The sequence below is a fragment of the Nothoprocta perdicaria genome, unplaced genomic scaffold (assembly GCF_003342845.1).
Source record: "Nothoprocta perdicaria isolate Ctin4 unplaced genomic scaffold, notPer1 scaffold_186, whole genome shotgun sequence".
Lineage (NCBI taxonomy): Eukaryota > Metazoa > Chordata > Aves > Tinamiformes > Tinamidae > Nothoprocta > Nothoprocta perdicaria.
Genome location: NW_020455049.1, coordinates 1379890 through 1402875, shown reverse-complemented (window position 1 = coordinate 1402875; position 22986 = coordinate 1379890). Strand labels below are relative to the sequence as shown.

The window sequence follows — 22986 nt, the reverse complement described above, 5'->3', positions numbered from 1 at the left end:
GGGGGGCGGGCCCCGGCCGCGCGGGCTCCATTTTAAGGCTGAGCCGGGCGCGTTCGGGTCGGGGGGAAGCGGGCTGGGCTCGGGCTCCCTGCACGGAGGCTGGCGGCGTGCCCKGCCGTGCCCCCCGCCCCCAGCGCGGGACGTGCGGGAGCAGGCGCCGCCGCCACGCGCACCCCCGCCCCGGGGAACGCGGGATCCTCCGCCTGGCCTCATCGGCCGTCCCCTCGGCGGGTGCCCTCGGCCTGCGGAGGCCTCGCTGGGCTTCACGTTTTCCACCCATCCCCCAAAGTGAGGTTTTTTTCCTCTTTCTAGTTTTTCATTTTTTTTTTTCTTGATTCTTTCTTAAGTTTTCCCTGCTGCTACCATTTTCTGCACACGACACAAGTGTGTAGAGCATCTGAGCCGGTTCCTGTGACATCTGCTTACAAAACCTCCATCCTATAAGGTACAAGAAGAACTACGCAGAAAGTAGAAGTCGTAKACAAATTTATTTAAGAGCATCTCTCACTTAAATAGTTTCTTCAGGTAGCCAAAGATGAGCTTAAGCAGTGCTAACGGTCAGCCCTTGTGGATCAGGGTAATGAATATCTTCATCTAGGCTATTTTTTTTCCTCTGGTTTTTGTTTTTTTGCTTTGTTTGTTTTTGATACAGAAAGCATGAGACCGCTTGTGGCTGTCCCCAGAGTTACATCCCCACAGCTCTACGACGGAAGACATAACTTTCTTCTCTGGTTTGTTGTAGTTACGGAAAGCAGGAACACTTGTGGCTGGAAATTTTGCTCTGCCTTCAGAATTCCACTACTGATTTGCTTTATCTTCTGGCTCTTTCTCTGTTTGGAAGAGCTATACAGCAAGAAAGAGACTTTTATTTTTTTGGCACAAGGAGTTTATTTTGTTCATTTCTTTTATTTGTGAATGTGCTGTGTGACATCTGTGCCAGACATTTCARTTGTGGCAGCCTGCTTTGTGGTTCATGTAGTCCCCTCTTCCCACTAAGCTCCACATCTGTAATACTCATTTGAGAACAGTGAAGACTTCAGGGGAGATAAGATACACGTTTGTATTCTTATTGATGGTGACAGCAATAATGATAGTACTTTACACTTCTCTTGTTTGTTTGATTTTTTTTTTTTTTAATGTCCTTTTTGCACACAGAGTTTACTTATGTCAGACTTAACCGAGGCAATAAATAGCAATAAAGAGGATAGGCTTGKTGTGCTGCTTGTGTGCAAGTTCAAGTAGATATGCATTTAAATTTGTTTCCCTTAAAACTCCTTGCAGCTTCTCCCCCACCCTCTATAGGCCCATCCTGACTTACATAGAACAATTTTAATAGTAAGTCTGTAGCAGTTCAGTCATTGGAAGACATTGCTGTAATGCTGCAGCATTTTACAGTTTTTGGTTTAAAAAAAAAAAACAAACTTAAAACTCTTTTATACATGTAAGTTGTTTCGCTTTCAGTAACTGAGGGAACAAGGGGAAACTTGTTACTTGAAGAAAGAAGCAAGACATAAAGTACGTGTTTGCAACAGGGGATGGTGTCAYTTTTTATTCCCAGTTTGTAATCTACTCCAGGGGAGTACCATTTAAAAATTATTCAAGTCGTAGCAACTTTATTCCATGTTTTCTTAACGTGAATGACAACCTTGTCATACTATTTCTATGGAGAAGTAGTTCCCTGAGGGAACGTAGTACGAATCTTCTGTTCAGCTGCCTGTATGGGGAGTGGATTTTTTTCTTTTAGCTCTGTTTCAGGGTCTGGTTTGGAAAACACAAGTCTCCCAGGCTAATTTTTATGTAATGCATGTCGGCATTTTTTAGTTGCTTACTATTGCTTCCATGAATAGTGACTGAGGATCATATAGCTTTTTGGCTGACCTCAGGTGTTGGGTCAGTCTACTGTCTCCTACCTTCTTAATCATAACTTTTTTTTTCTGCTTTTGATCAGCAATGGGAGGAAAAGATGGYGTGTTWTATTTTAGCTGTAAGATTATCAGGTTCTCTCCTTTTGCTTTGGAAAGTGATTGTTTGCATTTTAATTTTCTTTTTCTATACCTAAAGCAAGAATAACCGCTTACAAATAAACATGCCTGGGTTGTGGAAGCACAGCTAGTCTCCAAGAAGCTCTTTATTTTTTCCTGGACTTAATCTGTAGCATGGATATGGTGGACCTGTGGGTGGTACATGCTGGACAGCTTCATTTRCTGTGTAGAATCATCTAAAATATGCTTCCAGTGCTGCTGTAAATGAGCAAAGTGTTTCAGCCCTTTAAAGTGGTAATAAAAATGTTGATTTTTCTAGCCTGGAGCAAGAATCGGTGTTGTGAGCTGGCAAAGTTCATGCGTTCTCTGATCCCGTGTTCTGACTGCCACTCAAGATGTCATTAGGGCTTATGTTGTGCTGTGGTGGCTGACTATTAGAAGCTAAGCTAAAGATGAGCCTCTTTTGCCTTTATAGGCTCAAAGAAATTGGAGCCGTTTACCCAGAAGGAAGGTTCTCTTTATTCTTCAATATGGCTTGCAGAGTGGCATCTGCTCTCTTAAGAGCTTTATAGTCATAAATAATGTCCCCTATACTTCTATAAAGTGTGGGGGGGTTATTTGCATTTACCATAAATGCTGTCTAGTGTGGAGAGGGGTGGAAGGAAGTGCTGTATTACTGAAATAGATCTATGAACTTGTAAATTTTACCACTGATAGAGCTAAAGAAATAAGTGCAAAACACATCAGACAGTCTGGCTGTGTTTTCTCAAGAGAGCTAATTTAAATCTTGGGGTGGGGTAGGATAGCTGGATTAGACTTGTTTGCAACCATTGCTGTTACCAGCGCTTTAACCTTCCTGCTTCCTGTTTGTTTTCTCACTCGCAGTAACTTGTAGCCAAGTCTTTATGTAGGGAGCTCTTCCTTCTTAACTGCTGCCAAAACCGCTCCTCTTGGAGGAGACAGTGCAGAACACCAATAGCTGCAGAAGCAGCTGCTTACAGAAACAGACCCAATTAGATGGCAAGCAAGGCATATTTTTGTGCTTAGGTGACAAGAGACAACCTTTCTGAAGTTAATGTAATTGAATTGAACTTTCTTTAATTCCGTATCAGGCGTAGTAAGATAGTATGTAGAGGTTAAAATACCAATGTTTATTGTTTCCAGGTTCACATTTGGATGGGATATTTGGAACTACTCACTTKACTGCAGAAGTTTGTGCACAATACCTTTCTTTTCCCCCAAATATCTTAAATTATCTTAAAGATATTTCATTTTTATCCTCTGCAAGGAAAACAGGTTACTGTTGAGGTCTTTTTAATCAATGTATTTCAACTTGCAGGTGGATACAGGCATACAGATGGCAGATAACAGGTATGCTCAACTATTTTAATGAGATTAAATTTTTGTAGTTATGTTAAAAGTTAGTAGACCTGTAGTTAAAAGCATTTTAAATGGTATGGTTATATTTCCTAGTTTTTATAGCATTTCTAGAGTAAGTAATAGTATTTTTTTTAACTTGGTGTTTATTTAACTTTATCGATGATGCTGCAGTACTCTTTCAAGGCTTGTACTGCACCTGGGTAAGCTGGATAACTTAGTCTGGTAACTGATAATATCTATTTGCCTATGTGATAATTGTTTTTCGTTTTGTATCTGAGTAAGGATTTGTTTCGGCAGCTTCCAGTCTACATCTGTGACGTATAAAATGTCTGGAAATGCAGGAATGTTACTGTCTGCTGCCTGGTTTTGGGCCGTTCCCTAACTCCAGCAGAGGGAATACAATGGAAGACATTGTTGGGGGAGGGAGCAGCTCTTAAAGTGAATGTGTTTACTATTAATCAAAACAATTTGGAATGAAGATTGCAGGCAGAGAGCTTTGAGCACTTGCTAGTCTCACTTTCTTGCCTCTGCTTTTTCTAATGTGTTTATCACTTAGTGTAAAAGGGTGTCTCGTGTTTCATATGGTGGGTAATAATATTCTCCTTTCCAGGGTAACCTAGTGCAGACTCGAGGCCAATCAGTCACATAATGAGATGAATTTGATCTTTTTTGAGATTTCCTTTGCTTCCTTTTCATTTAAGGAAAACAAATTTTTTACACAAGTTTCACCCTCCATTTTGAAGAGTTTGTCTGAGTCTGTTAAGTGTATGCRTGCTTTAAATCTTGCCCTATAGCAGGCACTGCAAGTTCAGAATATTTTTATGCTTAAATATTAAAACATTTATGAAGTGATTTCCATTTAACATGTTAAACTTTTAATTCCCTTAGTAAAGCAGAAGATACTGCTACAGATTCTGTGGAGGCTGCTAAAAATGCAGGTGACAAAAAAGGTAAGAAATAGTAGCACGAATGTGAAGATGGGGTACACCCCCTTTGCCTTGTATATTGAAGCTTGTTTATCTACAATTGCAAATACTTGACCCTCAGAATTACATACATGTTTGTTAGCAAAAAAGCAGTGTTTTTTTTCTTTGACTAATCTTTCATGAGTCTTCCTTTTTCAGGCTGATGTTTTGTATGTCCAGAGAAGAGTAAAGACTGTATCTGTAATAGTGAACAAATATATGTGTGTGTATATACATGTGTGTGCGCGTGCACACACACACTGGCTAGCATACATAGCAATTGAATGAAATAAATTAAAACCTTTCAGTGAAGGCTGTATAGACCAGCTTTTAATAGCTTTGAGAATTGCAAGACTGCTCACTTTATCTTGTAGGAAAATGCGTGTTTATAAGAACGCCTTTTCAAAGCTTTTATTCTTTATCTCAGAAGTCTACAGATAACTGTGCTGAATGGTGCTTAATCTTTTGAACTCATATGCATGCCTGCAGGAAAGCCACCATTCCGCTGTTGTTAACTTGAATACTTGAATAAGTTATGTATAAAACATAGCTATCTTTTACTATGTGTTACTGATTATTTAACCTTAATAATCTGCAATTGGAAGTCATGTATTGTTTGGTGAATACCAATAACTAATCCAGGTTAGGGAAAAAAGTGGTGTAAAAGTTTCAATATGTCATATAGAGTTTAATGGTTTTTTAATTGCTTAAAGGAATAGTGCAAAAAGGGAAAGATTTGGAAATAGAGTTTTCCCTGAAATAAATGGTCATAGTGCTACTCTGCTTTTCTTTATAGTAAGTTTTTGTTGTTATTGTCTTTCAAGAGTAAGGCCTTAGCCTTACTTAAACTTAGCAGTGTCTTGGAAGCTTCTCTAGCAAACTTTTAAGTGGCTTGTGATCTAGTGCTAATATATACAGAGATTCAGGAAATGTGAATCTCCACCTTCTTGCATACCAGGGAAGACGGGAAGTCTGCTCATGTCATCTGTGTGCTGTTTACTTCTAGCAGCAGAGACTTGATACTTCTCCCAAGAGAAGGATGTGTTGTTATCCAGCTTTGTCTAGATGAAATCTGAATCTGAAGGAGTCCTCCTTCTCTTGTTAATGTACTGAGCATTGGTGATATTTGAGAACTGGAAGATAGCTCGTGTTTGTTTGCTATGGCTGCTGTAAGAAAGTCATAATATGACAGAAGCTGTATGAATATTTTGAGATTTGTTTTAAGAGTGACATTCTATCTTCATAGAAAAGCTAGCAGACCAAGTGATGCAAAACCCACAGGTCTTGGCAGCTCTGCAGGAACGACTTGACAATACAGCGCTCACTCCTTCAAGTTACATTGAAACGTAAGTACAGTGCTTAGTAAAATTCTTGAAAGTCTGAAAGAGTATATCTATTGCACGATGAACATAAGAAATTGAACCAAATAATTAAGAGAARTGGTTGACTTGCAGCATGATTCAGTGACCTGTTTTTGAGGAAATGACTCAAGTTTTAGCTTAATTGAACGAAACTGAAAACAAGATTTTTTCTTTCTGTCCCATGTGCTGTTTCCTTTGGCTGTTACGCTTTTGTTTTGAAATAACTTAGATTAGCCCATCTCTCCCTTTCCATGCTTTGGAAATGACTTTAGTCTTGTAGRGTGCATGCTGCAGGCATTATGCCTGATTTCTGTAAGACTGCTGTCGGTTTTGTAGTGGAGAATTTCATGATCTGCAATGCTACAACCTATCCCCCAGTATGAATCTTATATAAACTGCTAATCTATGTGGAGCTACCTTTTTAATTTTTGCTGTAGGTAGAGAATATTTTATTCTTGACTAGGATTACTTGTTTCTTTAGAAATCATTATTACAAGTGTTGAAAAAGGTCACTTTTTAACTGATTGTATAAGCTCCTAATAATATTGAGTACAGATGGGCTCTGTGTGTATGTTTCTGAATGACCAATGAATCTAAGCTGTGCAACATATACAATTCTTTTTATGGATGTCATGGCACAGTTTTAGTTGCTTAGGTTTAACCATAAAGTTACTAAATTCAGATTTCCAAAATACAGGGGAACGGTGGTGGAATAGGAAATGGAACACCTTTGAGGACAACGTGGGTAGGGGAAAGGTTGTTTCCACCCTTCGCCACTACCCCCAATAAACTTTTAGAATAGGTTTTGCAGAAATATGTATGTTGGACTTAATCCGATTTTTAACAAAGGGTTTTATCCATAAGCAGTCTTATTTCAGTTAATTAATACTGAGACCCTGAGACATGTAACTTCTTCGGTTAACATATTTATTTGCCTTTAGTTTACCAAAAGCAGTGAAAAGACGAATTGATGCCTTGAAGCAGCTGCAGGTGAAGTGTGCCCATATAGAAGCAAAATTCTATGAAGAAGTACATGATCTAGAGAGAAAATATGCAGCACTCTATCAACCTCTTTTTGATAAGGTAGAAAAACAATGTGTTTCTTTACTGAACTTGTGTTTTCTGTCTTAATTACAACTCAGTTTTGTCTGAATATTCTTGGTTCTATGTTATGTCAGTAGCTTATCCAGAGAAATCTTCACTTCCTTTTTTTTTTTTTTTTTAACTTTTCTTGGATAGAGGAGAGAGTTTATTAATGGAGAAGCTGAACCTACAGATGCAGAGTCAGAGTGGCACAGTGAAAATGAGGAGGAAGAAAAACTAGCTGTGAGTATCAGTTGGGCAATAAATTATATTTGTAGCAGATTTTTGGRAATTAATTGCTGTACAGCATTTCCCATTGAAGAATTCTTCTGATAATAAAGGTTTTATTAATAAAATGTTATTCTGATACGTTCAGCAAAAGCGTTTGCAAACGTAATTTACTGTCTAAGCTTATAATTGAGGCAAGTTGAAACGCTGTCTTTTTGCACTGTTCGTAACCTGTTAACAGTATCTTCCTGCTAATGGGTTCCATTCCAGTGCTACATAATTTCCCAAGATAATAGAAGGCTGGCAGTTTTTCTGCCTGTCCCCTTTATTTTGGGGGACATAATTAGCTTCAATTTCCATAAACACACATTTGACGTGGATGTCTCCTAGTCACAAAATGGGATTGATCTAATGGCACATGTGTTGTTTCTTGATCTCTTTTGTATTGAGAAGATACCTAGGTTTAGGAAAGATGCTGTGATAGGTCATTTTTTACTTTCTGTAATTGTTTTAGCCCGTACTCTCAGTTTGATTTTTTTTCTGAAGAGAAGCCATCTACTTAAAATGCCATATTTGCTCTTCTCTCAGTTTCTCTTTACGTTTTTTCATTGTCCTCTTTGCCTTCAGTTTCCTTTGGAGACTTTCTGTTTACAAAATGAATTAAATCTCTGTTTTTACTGGTCTCCTGCGGCTAAGCGGGAGACAGAATTCCTCATGCATAGGCAAGAAGACTTGTTAGGCTTTATGTATATATGATACTGACTGGCAGTGTTCCATCGAACTATAAAATCAGAAACAGGTCTACATGGCAAGTMAACTGCTGATTCATGCTCTTGACATCATAACCCCAATGGCTGCTATTTAGAAGAATGTCTATTTGCTGCTATCTAGTGGTGTAAAAGGAAAGGTGCAATACAGCTAATTCAGACTGCATGCTTCCTGTTATGTGGAATGTGGAAGTCAATTCATTAATTTTTGTTAACATTTAACCTCAGTTATTGTGAGAGAAGCCTCCATCGCAAAAGGCTAACCATTCAAGACAGTGTAACAGTGAAATAATCATTTATAGTGCCAGTGTTTTGCAGAATTGTTTGAAAAATAAGACTGTTTCCAAGGATGGAGGCTAATTTTAAAACTTAGATTGCACATGGTAAATAATTATGGTGGCTACAGGAAAAAGAGGAATGAAAAATACAAGAGCATTTATTGCTGTGAGAAAGTAGAAATGCTCTTTACTGCAGCAGTTATTTTATATATAATGCSGTAATATATATACATATAAAATATGGTAATAAATATAATCTATTTACCATCTGTAGAAATCTACAAGACTTGAAAGTGAGTTTGTTGCRTATACTTCTAGGTATATGACTGAACCTCTTGTGTCACTTAGCTTCAGAGGTGGCAAACATCCTGAATATCTACCCCTGCTTGTTATTTATTCTTACGATTTTCTTTCTTAAATGTTTCTTTACTTGTTTCACAGGGAGACCTGAAAAATGTAGTGGTACTAGAAGAAAAGGCAGAAGCAGAAGAGACAAATCTCAAAGGAATTCCAGACTTCTGGTTTACAATCTTTAGAAATGTAGATATGCTAAGTGAATTAGTACAAGTAAGTTTCTCCTCTGAGAAGAGTAACTTGTCTGAAGTTTTTCAACTAATCTCTAGTGTTTACATGTTCAGTGGGTAAAAGATAATAAGCTTATGGTTCTTCAGAGTCCTTAATCCATAAAATGCTTGGGAGGCAGCAGTGGACAAGCAGACARCTGACCCAAACTTTTAATGAAAATTTTCTTATCTTGCTTTCTTGCATTTCTTTTTCCTTCGTCCCTTTTCCACCCAGTTATCTTAATACCCTGAAGCTTGTGAATCTCATCAGCAGTAAAAATCCTGAATTAAGTATTTCATTGTTTTGATAGTGTTTGTGCAGCTTAGCAAGGTAATAGTCATTTAAGCTATGAAGTCAAGACTTAATGGTTGAGAATTTGCCGTCTGATATGTGCCAAACCAGTTATGTTACAAGAGCAAGTCAAGCAAGATAACTAGATTAAATTAAAATGTTGCTCCTCTAAATACTGCCTGCTCAATAAGCAGTTCTTTTACTTTATAGGAATATGATGAACCAATCTTGAAACACCTGSAGGATATTAAAGTGAAGTTTTCTGAACCTGGACAGCCTATGGTAAGTTTTCTCTTGTTGCTTCTCATTAAGTTGTTGTAGTGATGTGGGCAGCAGTTCAAAATGTTTTCATTCCATTCTGTTTTGATAGAATGTACGGGAGGTGCTTAACAGGATAATATCTTTTTACTTTGGCTTTAAAAATTTCTCTCTAGCTTCTCTGACTTTTTCTGACTTTCTTATTTCTGTCTTATCCTTAGCTTTATGTCTCCTATTTTTGTAATTCCTAAATTGTGTTTTCGCTCAATCCATAATAGTTTTCATTTGYTTCCTCTGTAAACTTACAAATAGCCTGTTCTTACTAGCAAAGTAGAACAGTTGCATTTAGGGTTGAAAATGAATTTGCCATGAGAAAAATGTGTGCTATAGGATACTTCATCAAAATAAGARATGAAATATATGACTTAAATTTTCTAATTGACAGTGATGAATACAGTGCTTCTGCAAAAGCAATGAAAATGTATTAGGTAGCCTTTAAAAGTGTACCTAGTAGGTAATTTGAAACCTCAAGTTTGACTTCTTCAGAAGTTTTTCTTCTGAAAGTTGAACTTATCTTGAAGATATTGTCAAAAACAATGTGTTCTTTTTTGATGCATTTATTCATGTAGACTGTACTACTTAAACCTTTTCTTGAGGCAGAAGCAGAGCCACAAATGGGATTGACTTGCATCTTCTCTTTAAACTTGATCTTTGTGGTTTTTCTCCCACGTACATGTTTTTATTTTGCTGAATTTTCCTGGAGTTGTAGTCATCTGATAAACAGTCTAAAATAATCACAAGAGATCTTGCACTTCAGAATCAAGGAAGAAAGATGGGTTTGTATATGAAGTAAAGGTTTTGGTCTTCACTGTTTCCCCTGTTAGTACAAAAACTTGAGTAGATGATATGCAAAGGGAGTGGTAGGCATAGAGACAGACTGGGAATATTTAAGGTCTAAAATATTATTGGGCCTGAGGGAGTGGGTGTGAATTTAATGAACAACTGTTTAAGCTTGAGCTAAGTATTCTAAAAGTGCTTTGAAGTGTACCTACTCAATGGCGTTCAAGTAATTTGGAGAACRGTTGTTTTGAACTACAACACTTTTATTTGTTCTTATTCGGCTTTGTTTTACAGTACTTTAAGTTGGAGATCTTCCCTTAGGACGTCAGTGGATTCATTTTGTCTCGCACTGTTCGTAACCTCTTGACAGTACATACCTGTGAATAGGTTCCATTCCAGTGCTACATGAAATCCAATAATGGAAGGCTGGCAAATTCTGTGTCTCTTCTGTATTTAGAGACAAATGGATGCAATTCTAATCTCTTGAGTGAAACCTGCTTTACGGTCTTGTGCGAAATGTATTTTCCAATCATTAAATTGCTGCATTGTGCAGTAGAATTGCTAGGCTTTGATTGAGGGGRAAAAAAAAATCCCTTCTGGTGTGTAATAAAAACACTAATTCTATTAGGGATTAAGCTACAGCCAGAGAAATTGCGTAATTGTCGGAATTTAATTTGCCTTGACCATGAAGGAATAACTAGTTATTGTCCTGCAGAAGTTATTTGTCGTCTTACACTAATGTATAGGTGCTTCCTTTAAGTTCTGTTCCCTGTAGTGTATATATCAATGTTTAGCTAAAGCATAAGCAATTCCCTTCCTTTACTTTCTCATGTAAAGGTGAATGAAACYTGATTATAATTTAAATRTTAACCAAAACTGTTCTAATGGTTYGCATTCTTCATTTCCTGCTTTTGTTACAGGAAAACATATATTTGCTGTCAAATGTGGGGTGGTTTGTTTGTTTTTCCCTCATGTTCAGAGTTCAGTAGTTCTGTTGATTAACTCTACAAAAGAGGAAAATGAGCAGTAACTGTAACGGAACTTTCTTCTAGTCTTTCTCATTAGAGTTCCACTTTGGGCCCAATGACTACTTTTCTAATTCAATCCTGACAAAAACCTACAAGATGAAGTCAGAGCCAGACAAGACAGATCCTTTTTCATTTGAAGGACCTGAAATAGTTGACTGTGAGGGGTAAGGAAAACTTGAACTTAAAACATGTTTTGAATTTCTAGTGAATATTTTATATTTTTCAGGTGCTGATCTTTTTTTTTTTTGATGTAGTAATTAATGACAAGAGAACTTTTGCTGATTTACTGTAACTAGGTGTGTTGTCTTTTACTTCTCTTAATGGTTCTATTTGAAGAATCATTCTGTTGAGGTTTCCTGGAACATCTTTAGCTTCCTCTGTCTCAAAACTGGTGTGTGTGGCGGGCGGGAGGAATAAATGTCCTSTTTCCTCTACAGTGATTACTCTCATAAGACAAAATGTGTAGCTCTTTTGTTTCAGGAAGTATTTGGTATGTCCAACCTGTATGTAATTTCTAGTACTGCAGTACATCTCTAACATCTGGCCAGCTTAAGCTTTATCTAGAGAATGAGAAACCATTTCTGCTATGATGTCCTTTACTCTCTGTTCCATTTCTTATCTCCCTTAATGTCCTATATTAAAATGCCATATGTTGTCTTTAGGTGTACTATTGACTGGAAGAAAGGAAAAAATGTTACAGTTAAAACAATCAAGAAGAAACAGAAACACAAGGGTCGAGGCACAGTTCGGACAATTACTAAACAAGTTCCTAACGATTCTTTTTTTAACTTCTTCAACCCAATAAAGGGTAAGTAAAAAATGAGTTTAGGATTTTTGCAATATCCTAAGACTATCTTTGCTGTAGTCTGTACTTTCTTGTTGCTGGAGAGTGGAAGAGAGCAGATGTCAGCTCATTTTGTTCTTGGCAAAACTCTGATGTGCAGTGTAAGCAGGATTCTTAGTTTGGAGGGAGACTCTTGTCAAATGTTCTTGAAGTTGCCTTCTTTGACCACAGGATGGCTCCATGCATCAGTCTGGGGGTTTTAACAAGGGATGAATTTGTTTTCCGTTCTGGTGTAGTGCCAGCCTATTGGTTTCACTTAAACCTTTGTGTTAAGAGAAGGAACTTTCTGTGGTTTCCTYGGGTTAAGTTAATGATGCCTGATGCCTTGTAGACCTTCCTCATGTTACCAGTAACTTAATGTTACATGTGTAGTCACATATTTTAAAACACTTAGGTGTATTCTGAAAACATTTAACATTTTTGATTGATTTTGAAACTTTTTGATTTTTTTCATTTTCAAATGCCTACCTAGCTGTGTTTCAAAATCAATATATATTTGACTTCAGAGACTTGCTACACAAAGTTGCAATTCTAGGTCTAGTCATGTTGATTTTTCTTTATCRTCTGTCTACTCTTTTTAAATCCCATTAAACCGCTTTTATGCAGGAATAAAGCAACTGTTAAGCATTTCTGAAGTAGGAATTTTTAGCACAGAAATGTTATATAAAAGAAAAAAATCTTTGCATTTTGTAGAGAAAATGGTAGTGATTAGTTGGTCCCATTTTGGTTCTATATTGGCTCCTTTAAAAACTTAAAGGGCAGCTGGACATAGTCTGGAGGTAGCTGTATAAGCCTGACAGCTGTTGGCAGCTGATGCTTGGTTTTGGAACTTGCAAGTGGATTAAATTCTCACTTTGCACTTACAGTAGGATCATAATTACAGTATCTGAGTGGAGGAGAGAAGCCTGTTTTTGTTTTCTTGGCGGGGGGAAGATCTTTGTACTGTACATAGTTATGAATAGATGGGCTAGATTATATAAACTGTTCCTGAATTAATGGTATTTTCTTTGTAGTGTCTGGCGATGGAGAGTCATTGGTGAGTTTACACTTAGACTATTATATTATTATTCACTCTAGCTTTTTGCCAAATGTCTGTGTGCTGACTMCATATTCTATTATCAAGAGGCTATATGTTTTTATGATAACTTTTACTTTTGTTAATCTTCATGTGAAACAAAAAGTAGTAACTATTTTTGCAAGGCACYCTGTGGTACTTTGCTGTAATGCGTCTTGCTCACTTGAACATCTCTGCAATAATCACTGTTGGGAAAGATGTCATTTCCTCTAGCACTTTCCTCTCCTGTGTAGTGGTAACAGACTTTCCATAAAGCAACACATAGCTAATGTCAGTTGGCAAAAACAGGCAAAGTGTATGTGACACATTTTAATAGAATGTGTTTCGTAGCCTGTATGTGAGCAGTTAAGCTTCTAAAGTGTATCTATATTCCCCACTAGAATTTGGATTCCTCTTGTTTCTTCTAAATTATCTCCAAGTTAAATGTGCTGTAAAGTGCAAATGATCTCAAAGGAGACCTTATGGTATTTCTCAAACCTGTAATTTTGGAATGTTTTTCTTTGCTCTTCAGTAGCATGTTGTATATATTAGTGGTAAAATCCAATTCATTTGCTTTACAGGATGAAGATTCAGAGTTCACCCTAGCAGCAGATTTTGAAATTGGTCACTTCTTTCGTGAAAGGATAGTTCCTCGTGCTGTGCTTTATTTCACTGGGGAAGCTATAGAAGATGATGATAACGTATGTATGCTAGCAGCAATTTGTTTATAAAGTATATTCTCTTTTCTGATTAGCCTAATATATAATAATAATTCCTTGAGAATAATGAAAAGCCCAAAGGTTTCATAATKAATTGGGATTGGGAAGGAGATATGCAACTGAGTTGTTAGTCATTGCTTCTGGAAGTGGCTTAGTTTCAGGTACTATATAAATGTACTAGATCTGTTACTGCAGAATACTTTATGCAAATACTAGTGAAGCTAAAATTTTTGGTTTTGTTTTTTAGTTTGAAGAGGGTGAAGAAGGTGAAGAGGAGGTGAGACACATACTATTATCTTACRGATCTAGTTACCAACTGTGTTCAAGTTCCTAAAATAGTTCTATATGCAGCAGAAAACAGTTGTTCAAATGCGTTCTGGCAAATGAGAGCTCATTTAAGAAGTTCAGTGTTTGTGAGTTATAAAAGTTGTTTGCTTTTAATGTAGTTCTTTTCTATAAGAATATTTATTTTGCTGATATTTTGAAAGCTACTTTTTGACGAGTCAAAATTAAAAAAACTTTTCTCTTGAATACTGCATGAGAAGATCCTTCAATCTTTTAAAAATCTRCTACTTCGTATTAGTGGAATTCATCTGTTAGCTTTTAATTATCATATGTTTGAAGCATGGTCCTAGCTGAAGGTAAACTTAAAATGGGGAAGAGGAACCAACTGCTAATATTAAATGCTTAATTTAAACTCRGACTTTGAGTGCAGCAAGACTTATGATCTACTTACAAATACATAATATACTACAGAGTGCAGAAACACCACAGAAATCATGAAAAAATTCTCTGGAAGGAGGTCAAAGCAAAGAAGAAAATTAGACRTATGCTTACTAGCAGAACTGCAAAATTCCACTGGTACTGGAGAGATGTTACTATAATCTAGGAGCCTACAGCAGTTTATATAGGAGGATTGCCTTAAATCTGGCATGTTTAAAATCTGCATTACAAATTTTCTTTTCAAGATCTTGCTTTAAGATTGTAAGGARGTTGAGTTCTTTTACTCCACCCAAGGAGTTTTAATGTTGATAGCTGAAATGCTTTGAAATGTGGTGATAATGCTATTAGATATTTTCTTTTCGCTTGTGATTTTTTTTTCTTGTCCATTACAAAAAGCTGCGTTTTAACCTGTTTTAATTTCTGTTAGTTTATCTCTATTTTGTCATAGGAGCTGGAGGGGGAAGAGGAGGGTGAGGAAGAAGATGATGCAGAGAGTGATCCGAAGGTAGGGATTTTTTTTTCCTTTACTTAGGCATATTTATTATATATTAGCATAATACAGGTTATAATCATGAGCACCATAATTAAGRTTATAATAGTTTGTAAAAAGGTTAATAAACTATAAAGGGTGCTAATGTCTGACCACAGCAGTGTTTTGGGTTTTTTTTTTACTCTTCCTCATCATTCAGATTGTTCTTAAAAGACAAGTTAATATTCAGATGAATTAGGGAAATATTTGTCTCCTAGCCTGCACCAAGGGGGAAAAATAAATCCTAACTGTGTCTTTGCTTCGTGATGGTATCTCCATATTTTTTCTCCTTTGGGGTGTTTTTTAATATTTTTCAGAAATGTTATTTTGTGTCCAGAAGTGAACTTAAAATTAGTTTGATGAGTGTTAGGCAGACCAGTTTGTGGATTTTCTTTTTTGTTGTTGTTGTTTTGTTTCTGATATTTTTAATTAAAAACTTCTTAGTTGTCTTCAGGGCAGCAAGTTAGACTTCACGTGTCTGTGGTCAGCTAGAAGTCAAAAAGCATCCACAACTTTGAATTTTAAACCTCACAAGACCTGGTTTAAAATTCAGTCTTAATGTGGGTTTGTGTTCTTTCTGGTAGGTATTTTTTTCAGTCAAGTCAATCAGYGTAAAGTTTATACTAGGAGTAAAGCTAGAACAATGATGGCAGGTTTGCATTCTTTTAGTACTCAGAATATCACATTTTAATTTGTAAAATGGCACACATGAAAAGGTATTCATAACTACTTGATTTTTTATTATCTTTAGGTGAATGTCAGAGTGGCTTACGCCATTGTAAGACTAATAACGGATTTATATAAATCATATTGCAATTTTTTTTGGCACCATGTCAGGGATGGAGCTTGTTTCTTAATGGGAAATACTGTTTTCTAAAAGAAGTCCTGTGTAAAGATAGTGCTCAGACTGCATTAGAGCAGCAGAAGCAATATTCTGAATGTTCCAAGGGACCAAAATACCAAGGAAGGTGTAAAGGGAAATGTAAAGGGGAAAGGTAGGACACCTGAGGAAAAAAATGCTAGCTCTGAGGCAATAGATTTCTATTAAATATCAAACTTCCTCTTAAAGGAGGAAGTATGAAAACTAGTATTTTGTAGAACAAAAAAAATTAAGGTATCCTTGGATTAGTTGTGGTTGTTGCCTCCTGTATTATTTTGTACATTTCACTTGTCATTCATGCTGACAGTTCCTTTCAATTTTTTCCCATTTAGGTGTAATTTAAGTCTGTTTATCATTCATACATTTCTAGGTAAGGTGGAATTCCATTCATACCTAACTTTCAAGATTCCCATTTGCAGTCATGTAGTGTTTTGTTTCTCTAGTTTTCTCTTGTATGAGGGGAAGAGGAACGGGGGGAGTGGGGTCTTTAGGGTTTRGCTTTTATTAGTGGCTCAGAAATAGAGGAATATATAGAGAGATTAATGTCTTTAAATTGTGTAAGTAGAATAGATTTTTATCAGAATSACCTCTTTGTCTTCCTGGCACAACTTCTGCTTTATCTTTGCAACAGTCCTATTGYGTTTTATACAGATGATAAAGGATGCTGAGACTTAACAGATTTTTTTCTTGTGTCTTGTTTGATGTTGTACCTTTCTTAATCTGTTTCCACTCTACTTGSAAGTTATTTTAGGTGTCTCCTTCATTCCTCTTAACTCTTGTAAGTCACTGGCTTACATGATGTGTTTTTTCATATTCTCTTTATTCATGCTCCCTGGCAGAGGCAGTCAGTCACTCTGCAGCCTTTTCTTGAGTGTTCCATGATACTGAATAAATTTTGCTTGCCTGCTCATCCATCTCCTTTATGTAACTTTTTAAAGAAGTAATTTCTGTTGTATCCTTCTTTTCCCCTTCCTCTTCTCCCATGCATCACAGAGAATGCTCTGCCTGCGTCACACTTCCTTGGCTGTTCCTTAGGTTTGCATCTTTGTTTCCTTAGTTATTTGTGAGCAGTCATACTCCTTCCCACTCTTTACCTCACCCTGTAGATACTCTCTTCTTTGCATTTCCTCCACTCAAAATTGAGCACTGTTTGTTACTTCCAGTCTGGTACTCTCAATTTGTAAGGTCAGTCATCCTGCCTCAGCATTCCTGTGTTGTTTATTCACGTGGGATAGTAGAATATCCCTCTGTCAGAACAGCCCGTACATCATCGTGCTGCAGTCTCTTCCACAGCCGTCTTTCCTTCTTACACCTGTAAAGTATCAGCCACAGGCTTTATTGTCAAACTTTAATTCTCTTTTTGCTTTATAGTGTACATACCYCTAAACTCATCTTTCATTGCTTCCATTGTTCACTCCTGTCCTTTGGCAGAAATCCTTCACCCTTTCCTCACTCCTGCTTCCCTTACACCTTAAAAGCTTTTAATGTGCACAAAGAACAGTTGTTCTTTAGTCAGTTTCTTTTTTAAATCCACTTGGGCCATTTCAGTCACTTTCATGTTAGCTCATCTTTTAATTGCTGTACTTCATTCATTGTGTAGATGTCAACACTTGTGTCTTTTTTTCTTCAAAAACTTTTCCTCCTTCCTTGCGCTCTTCCTTAGTCTGAAGTACATTTGAGTTAAGTGAGAACCAGGTTGATATCATCTGTACAAAGGACTCTGAGCTCTGCTGTCTCCAAGTTGTGGCTTTGGAAGGCTAAGCAGTCAGATGATATAAAGAAACTTCCGAAGATGCCAAGAGAATGAAGCTTGTTTTGTCTGCTTTTCTGTGTGCCTGAGTGCCCTGTTTGTTCAGCTGTCTTTACTTCACGATTACTGGTTCTGTGCTCTAATGGAGAAATAGTTGCATGAATATTTTTAAATAAGAACTGAAAATCTGTGCTGTAGGCAGAGACTACTCATGTTTCAGATACCTGGTCTATCTTTTAAGCAGTAGTGATGGAAGGGAGTGTTAGCAGCAAATTCATTTTGAAATCCTTTGCAGCACATTGTGTTCACACACTCACTTGGTTACTGGTTCTGCTTAGCTTCAAATTTACTTCCCCCATAAGTTTGATATCTTTGCTCTCTCTGGAGAGTATAGAGTAGGAAATGAACAGAGATACTGTTTAGCTTTGATACTCCTATTTTGATTATTTCACAGAGAGAAAGGTTTCAAATAACGCAAAGGTTTTCTTCCTTCTCTGCTTCACTGAACATCAGCTTTCATGCTTACTGTTGGCATTGATCGCACTGTTGTTGGCAACAAAGTCTGCTTGGGAATCAAGTATAGTGTCCCAAGGAGCTTGCAGGGCGACCTGTGCCTGCAAGGCTGCCTACACAGATGGGATCCTTGTGTAACAGAAGCTTTATGAAAAGAGCTTTGAAAAAGCAAGGAGGTGAAGGCTGTTTTGTTCTTTAAATTAGCTAAGAATATCCTGCTTAATTTGCTTAGGCACTGAAGAAAAAGTCATTTTCTTCAGCTCTTACTTGATGCAACAGGGATCTAATTTGGAAGGAGTGAATTGCTGTGATAAATGACATGAGTACTTTGGGCTTAAGCCTCTATCTTGTAGGACATCAAATCAATCAAATGAGGGGCAGCTGAGGGCTCTGTGTTTAAACTATAGAAGCTACTTGTGTAGAGAAATCAATATAACTCCCAGCATGCTTTTCTGTTCCATTTAGCCTTATGTTCCTCCAAATTTTAGGGGGACTTCATTAAGTTTTGTGTCTGTCTTCTGGTCCCCAGACAGTTGATGGAGTCGCTGACAGGACAGCTGATCTCTGAGCAAGCTCATCTTGTGTATAGGCTAGTGAGCTCAGGTTTCTCTTGTGCTTCTAGGTAATGAAATGCTAGGGACAAAAAAGAAGTCCACAGTAGCCAAAGGCCTTTTTTCTTGATCCTTAGCAAATGATAGAATGAGTAAGATGATGTGACAAAGCTTTGCTAAAAGAAAGCTGTCAAAATGAAAAAGTTAAGTTTCAGGGTAGGTTTGTTTCGCTTCTTAAGTTTTTGTATCTCCATTTTGAACGGCTTCTCAAACCAGAGTCAGAGATCCAGAATGATTAACTCCTTTCTGTATAGCATAATAAGTAAATGGTATGGAATACTTCCATTAAAGACTTAAAATAGTAATAGTAAAATAAATTCTGCCACTTTTTACATGAAACCATTGTTCATCACCACCACAGAAGATCTCCTTAGGAGAAAAGGGTTTCTATATTCTCTTTATGGTAGCAGTCCTGTAGTAGTGACAGCAAACTCTGCATGTGTTTCATGCTAAACTCATTTAAGATATGATATATGATTCCTCATCTCTGAGTCTTTTTTTTTTTGGAGGGAGGTAGAAGAAGAGGTGTCTTTTATCCCTGTCTGACACTTTACTGGGAAGTGAGTTTAGGAGAATGCAGAAATAATGAGAAATCTGGCTAGAATGGGGGCGGTAAATAGCACAAGGTTTGTCTGAGGCTGATAAATGTGGCCACTGCAGTAGCAGTTGCTGACTGTCAACGTGGAGGCCTTGTAAGAAGAACAGGCTCAAGCCAATGGCCTCMCGTGCAGAGGATGGATGTAATGTGTCATGCAGCTTGCTGCCTGCTTCTCTGACCCTCCAGGAGACATTGCAGGCCAGAGATGATTTCCAGCTTACATGTGCCTAATAAGGTGGTTAAAAGTTGCAGAAAACTATGTACAGTCATTGACCTGCAGTTTTGACATCTCAGGATTAGATTAGGATTAGAGCAGGATGCTCTCTGTGGGGCTGGAAGGTAATTGGAGGCAATTTAGAGCTTGAGTGCAGCGTTGCTCCTAAGAGCCATGGTTAGGAAGTTTAGTGCTAGTGCTGCGTGTCTGAAATGGTAGAAAAATACKGATTGTACTGGAACTCAGGTCAGAGGCATTGCCTTGTTACCTGTGTCCTCTTAAATAAGTGGTATGTATGGCCCAGATAAATAGACCTCAATTGTAGGCTAAAAAAAAATGAACTACCAYTATTTTTATTTGAGAGTCTCTTAAAATATGTTTGTTAGAGTAGTCATTATCACTGAAAGATGCGTAAGGAACTTATCTTTAAAAATAATCTCTTTGACATTGTATTTAGATAAGGATCTACATGCAATAAAGTGATGTGAATCTTTGCAGAACTAAAAGCAAGTATCAAGAATAGACAATTTTACTAGAAAATGCAGCATGACTTTTGGTTGATTGGCAAAACATTGACCAGAACAGTTACAGTGGCCAACAGTATTAAGCATCCTCAATGAATAGGGAGGAAGGTGATAGATTTTTAAGTTGCTCAGACAGTTTTCTATGTAATTATGGTTCTTTTTACTCAGTATATGTTGGAGGAGAAGTGTTGAGTACTTGTATTTCTGTGTTGAAATACTAAGTAATAGTAAGAGATGTGCATGTTTCTGAAAAACATTTTGAGAAATGTTAGGGTTGTGGGGTTTTTGCTTGYATCTAATCCAAATGAACAGCATACAGCTCTTAGCGGTGACAGTCAGATCACTCTTTTTTTTTGTTCTGGTTGTGTTTTTCTATTTCTTTTTTTAGAGAGAATCTTAATTTTGTTTTATTGTAAGCACATCCTTATATTCAAGAGTGAATTCCTGCTGCATTTAGGTCCAACTCRGTGAAAACCAGTTCACTTCAGTGGATGTGGAAAGCCAAGCAGATGAGACATTGCAAAGCTGGAGTTAGCCAGATATCCTGGGGGAGGAAAACCACAGGGAAGATTGCTGGAAAAGCCTCTGGCCTATCTATGCAAAGGCAAGAATTTGCCTGTAACCCAGACTTGTCATGAGAATGACAGCGACCACTGTAACCCTGAAGCAGTCTAGGTCAGGAAGGGAAAAATGAAAATAAACTTGGAATACTTAAAAATAGTTTGGTCTTAGCATGGGTAATCAAAGCAAATTTTGTGATAAGGAAGCTTAGTTGGGCCTCTTCTGCTTTACTGTAGATGGAGTGCTAGGTTTGTTTGAGCTCTTGGTCACTTGTTGAGTAGTGAACACTTAAATGCTTGTTGCTTTTACAATTGTATAGCTCTTGTTTAGAGTAATTGCCAAAAAACACTTGGTTTGGTGGTCAGTGGCATTCAGGGTGTCATGTTGTTTAGCAGTGCTTCTCYTCTACTAGAATAGAGGAGTTTTCTGTAATGGATTCTTCATTTATAATAAACTGCAATAACTAGGGTAGAGGGGGAAGCAAATGGGRAAATTATTGAATAAGTTATTCTGCTTTCCAAGAACCCTGTTTTACAACAGAAGAGGTGCAGGGTAAAACCTGAAGTTGTTAGCTGTTTTCCAAATACACTTCCTTTTGCCAAAGGGAAGGTTGTTTTGTTTTGTAATGAAGGTCTTTCTACTTTTGCATACTTGGATGAGCACTGGGACTTCTTGCCCGGTGTTAAGCTGTTGAATTAGTTACCCGCTAGTGATRCAGAACACAGAAGAAGCAAACTCATTAATTACATTTGTGTCACCTGCAGTTACAGGGAAAGGCTTCTGAGCGAGGACTTAAATTTGCTGCAAAATGAGTAGCTCAGCCTCCCAGCCTTCCTCCCTCCTCTCAGTTGAGGAGGAGGTGACAGCTTACTGCAAAAGTGTTTTATTAGGAGCTGGAAGTCAGTCTGAGCTTTTAATTGAGGGGAGTAGAAGGTGGTTTGTTGGCCTATCTTGAGCCTTGCCTTGTCTTGATAGAGAATGTAGATATAGRTGATTTTTTATTTTATTTTTTTAATGAAGTATTAAGCAATTGGAAAAAAAAATGACTGCAGTTCAGACATTTGTAGTTAGATCCGAGTATACAAGTAGCTTTTTTTGTCTCCTTGAATGGGATAGTTGTATCTTTGGCTAGTTTAACAGCATAGTTAAGCTCTCTTGTTTATTGACTTGCCTTGCTGTCTGTCACTTCGATTTTTAACCGGTGTTTTTTTTTCTTCTGTCCTCTTTTTCCTTTTAAACAGAAAGATTCCAGCCAACCTGCTGAATGCAAACAACAGTAATAAGGAAATACCACTTCAAAGTGATATTTGAACAACTTGTAACAAATATTTGGATACCTGGCCTGCAGTTCAGGATATTCCATCGCTGCAGCACAATCTTATTAACAATGCTTAAAATTAATTTGTTTTAAAAATGCATGATTTTCACTAACTCTTCTTTTTTGCTTAACATGTACAGTGGCAACTTCAATGCATTTGGGAAACATGAGGTTTAAATAAAGCACACTCTACAGCCGTTGGTACACTGTAGCTAAGTATGTCAGTAGGCCTTTAGAGCCTTGTGCCCTGTGTGTAGGGGAAATAGTCCAGACTACCAAGTGAAGATTATCCATTTTCTTGTTCAACATTGACAATTGTGGAATAGCACATGTGCCGAGAAGCTAAAGTAAATGGATTACTACATGTATGGTAGCTGAAACAGATAGAGCAATATGACTTTTTTTGCTAGTTCCCCCCTCCTTTTTTAATGTTCTTGCAACCTACAAATTCAACTAGTGCTTGAGCAGCTTTAAATGTCATATTTATTATCTCAGTAAAACCAATTGAATTGAAGTAAACTTTACTTCACTGAAGGGGGTGTCATATTTGAGACTTAGTTGTTCATCTTTCTATTTATTTATTCATGTTTGTAAGTACTTTGACAGAATTAGTGCTTTTTAATAGTTTTTAATATACTTGAAAATATTCTTCCTGTTTTGCATAAAATATGGGTACTTGTAAAACACAAATTTGACTTGGTCTCAATGTAGTAGTCTAGACAGAAGAATTGAACTTGCATCAAAATGACATCTCTTCTGGATGAAGATCAAAATCTAAAGGCCAAACTGTTGCTGTTGATGGAAGTGGGTTGCAGCCAAAGAACCAGAAAATTTCCAGTAGTCTTATTGCTTAGTGTCCAGCATGGAARGACCTTTCACTATGAACACAAATTTAACAAAATTCAGCTCAATAAATCTGAAGTTTTGGTGTCTTATTTGCAACACTGGAATTATTCCCTTCCACAATTTTTGTTTTTAAAGCTCTGAAGTCTTCAGAACTACCTTCTTGTCCTTGTGAGGCACTTCAGGTACACGTTTCTAGTCTCCGCATCCATTGCCAACCTCGGGCAGCAGTTGAATAGCAGCTGTATCAACACTGTGACCAGGCATGTAGAGTGCTCCA

At 37.2% G+C, this 22986-nt stretch overlaps 1 protein-coding gene and 2 non-coding genes across 5 annotated transcripts; all 3 read left to right on the top strand.

Annotated features, from left to right (window-relative positions):
* Positions 1–329: 329 nt before the first annotated feature.
* On the top strand, positions 330–22986 carry NAP1L4 (nucleosome assembly protein 1 like 4). Of its 3 annotated transcripts, XM_026036805.1 has the most exons (16): positions 330–445; positions 3322–3353; positions 4251–4312; positions 5574–5673; positions 6630–6771; positions 6928–7014; positions 8486–8611; positions 9110–9181; positions 11050–11189; positions 11688–11833; positions 12883–12905; positions 13505–13624; positions 13890–13919; positions 14814–14870; positions 16107–16144; positions 21787–22986. In XM_026036805.1, exons 2-15 carry the CDS (start codon positions 3340–3342, stop codon positions 16110–16112), a joined length of 1125 nt encoding a protein of 374 aa, XP_025892590.1. In that variant the 5' UTR covers positions 330–445; positions 3322–3339; the 3' UTR covers positions 16113–16144; positions 21787–22986. The 3 variants fall into 3 exon arrangements, with proteins under 3 accessions (XP_025892590.1, XP_025892589.1, XP_025892591.1); XM_026036804.1 differs by lacking the exon at positions 16107–16144; XM_026036806.1 differs by lacking the exons at positions 16107–16144; positions 21787–22986 and having other exon boundaries at positions 14793–14855.
* LOC112945255 lies at positions 7215–7342 on the top strand. Its single transcript, XR_003248978.1, has one exon. It is a non-coding gene; the product is annotated as a small nucleolar RNA SNORA54 (small nucleolar RNA).
* On the top strand, positions 10342–10462 carry LOC112945256. Its single transcript, XR_003248979.1, has one exon. It is a non-coding gene; the product is annotated as a small nucleolar RNA SNORA54 (small nucleolar RNA).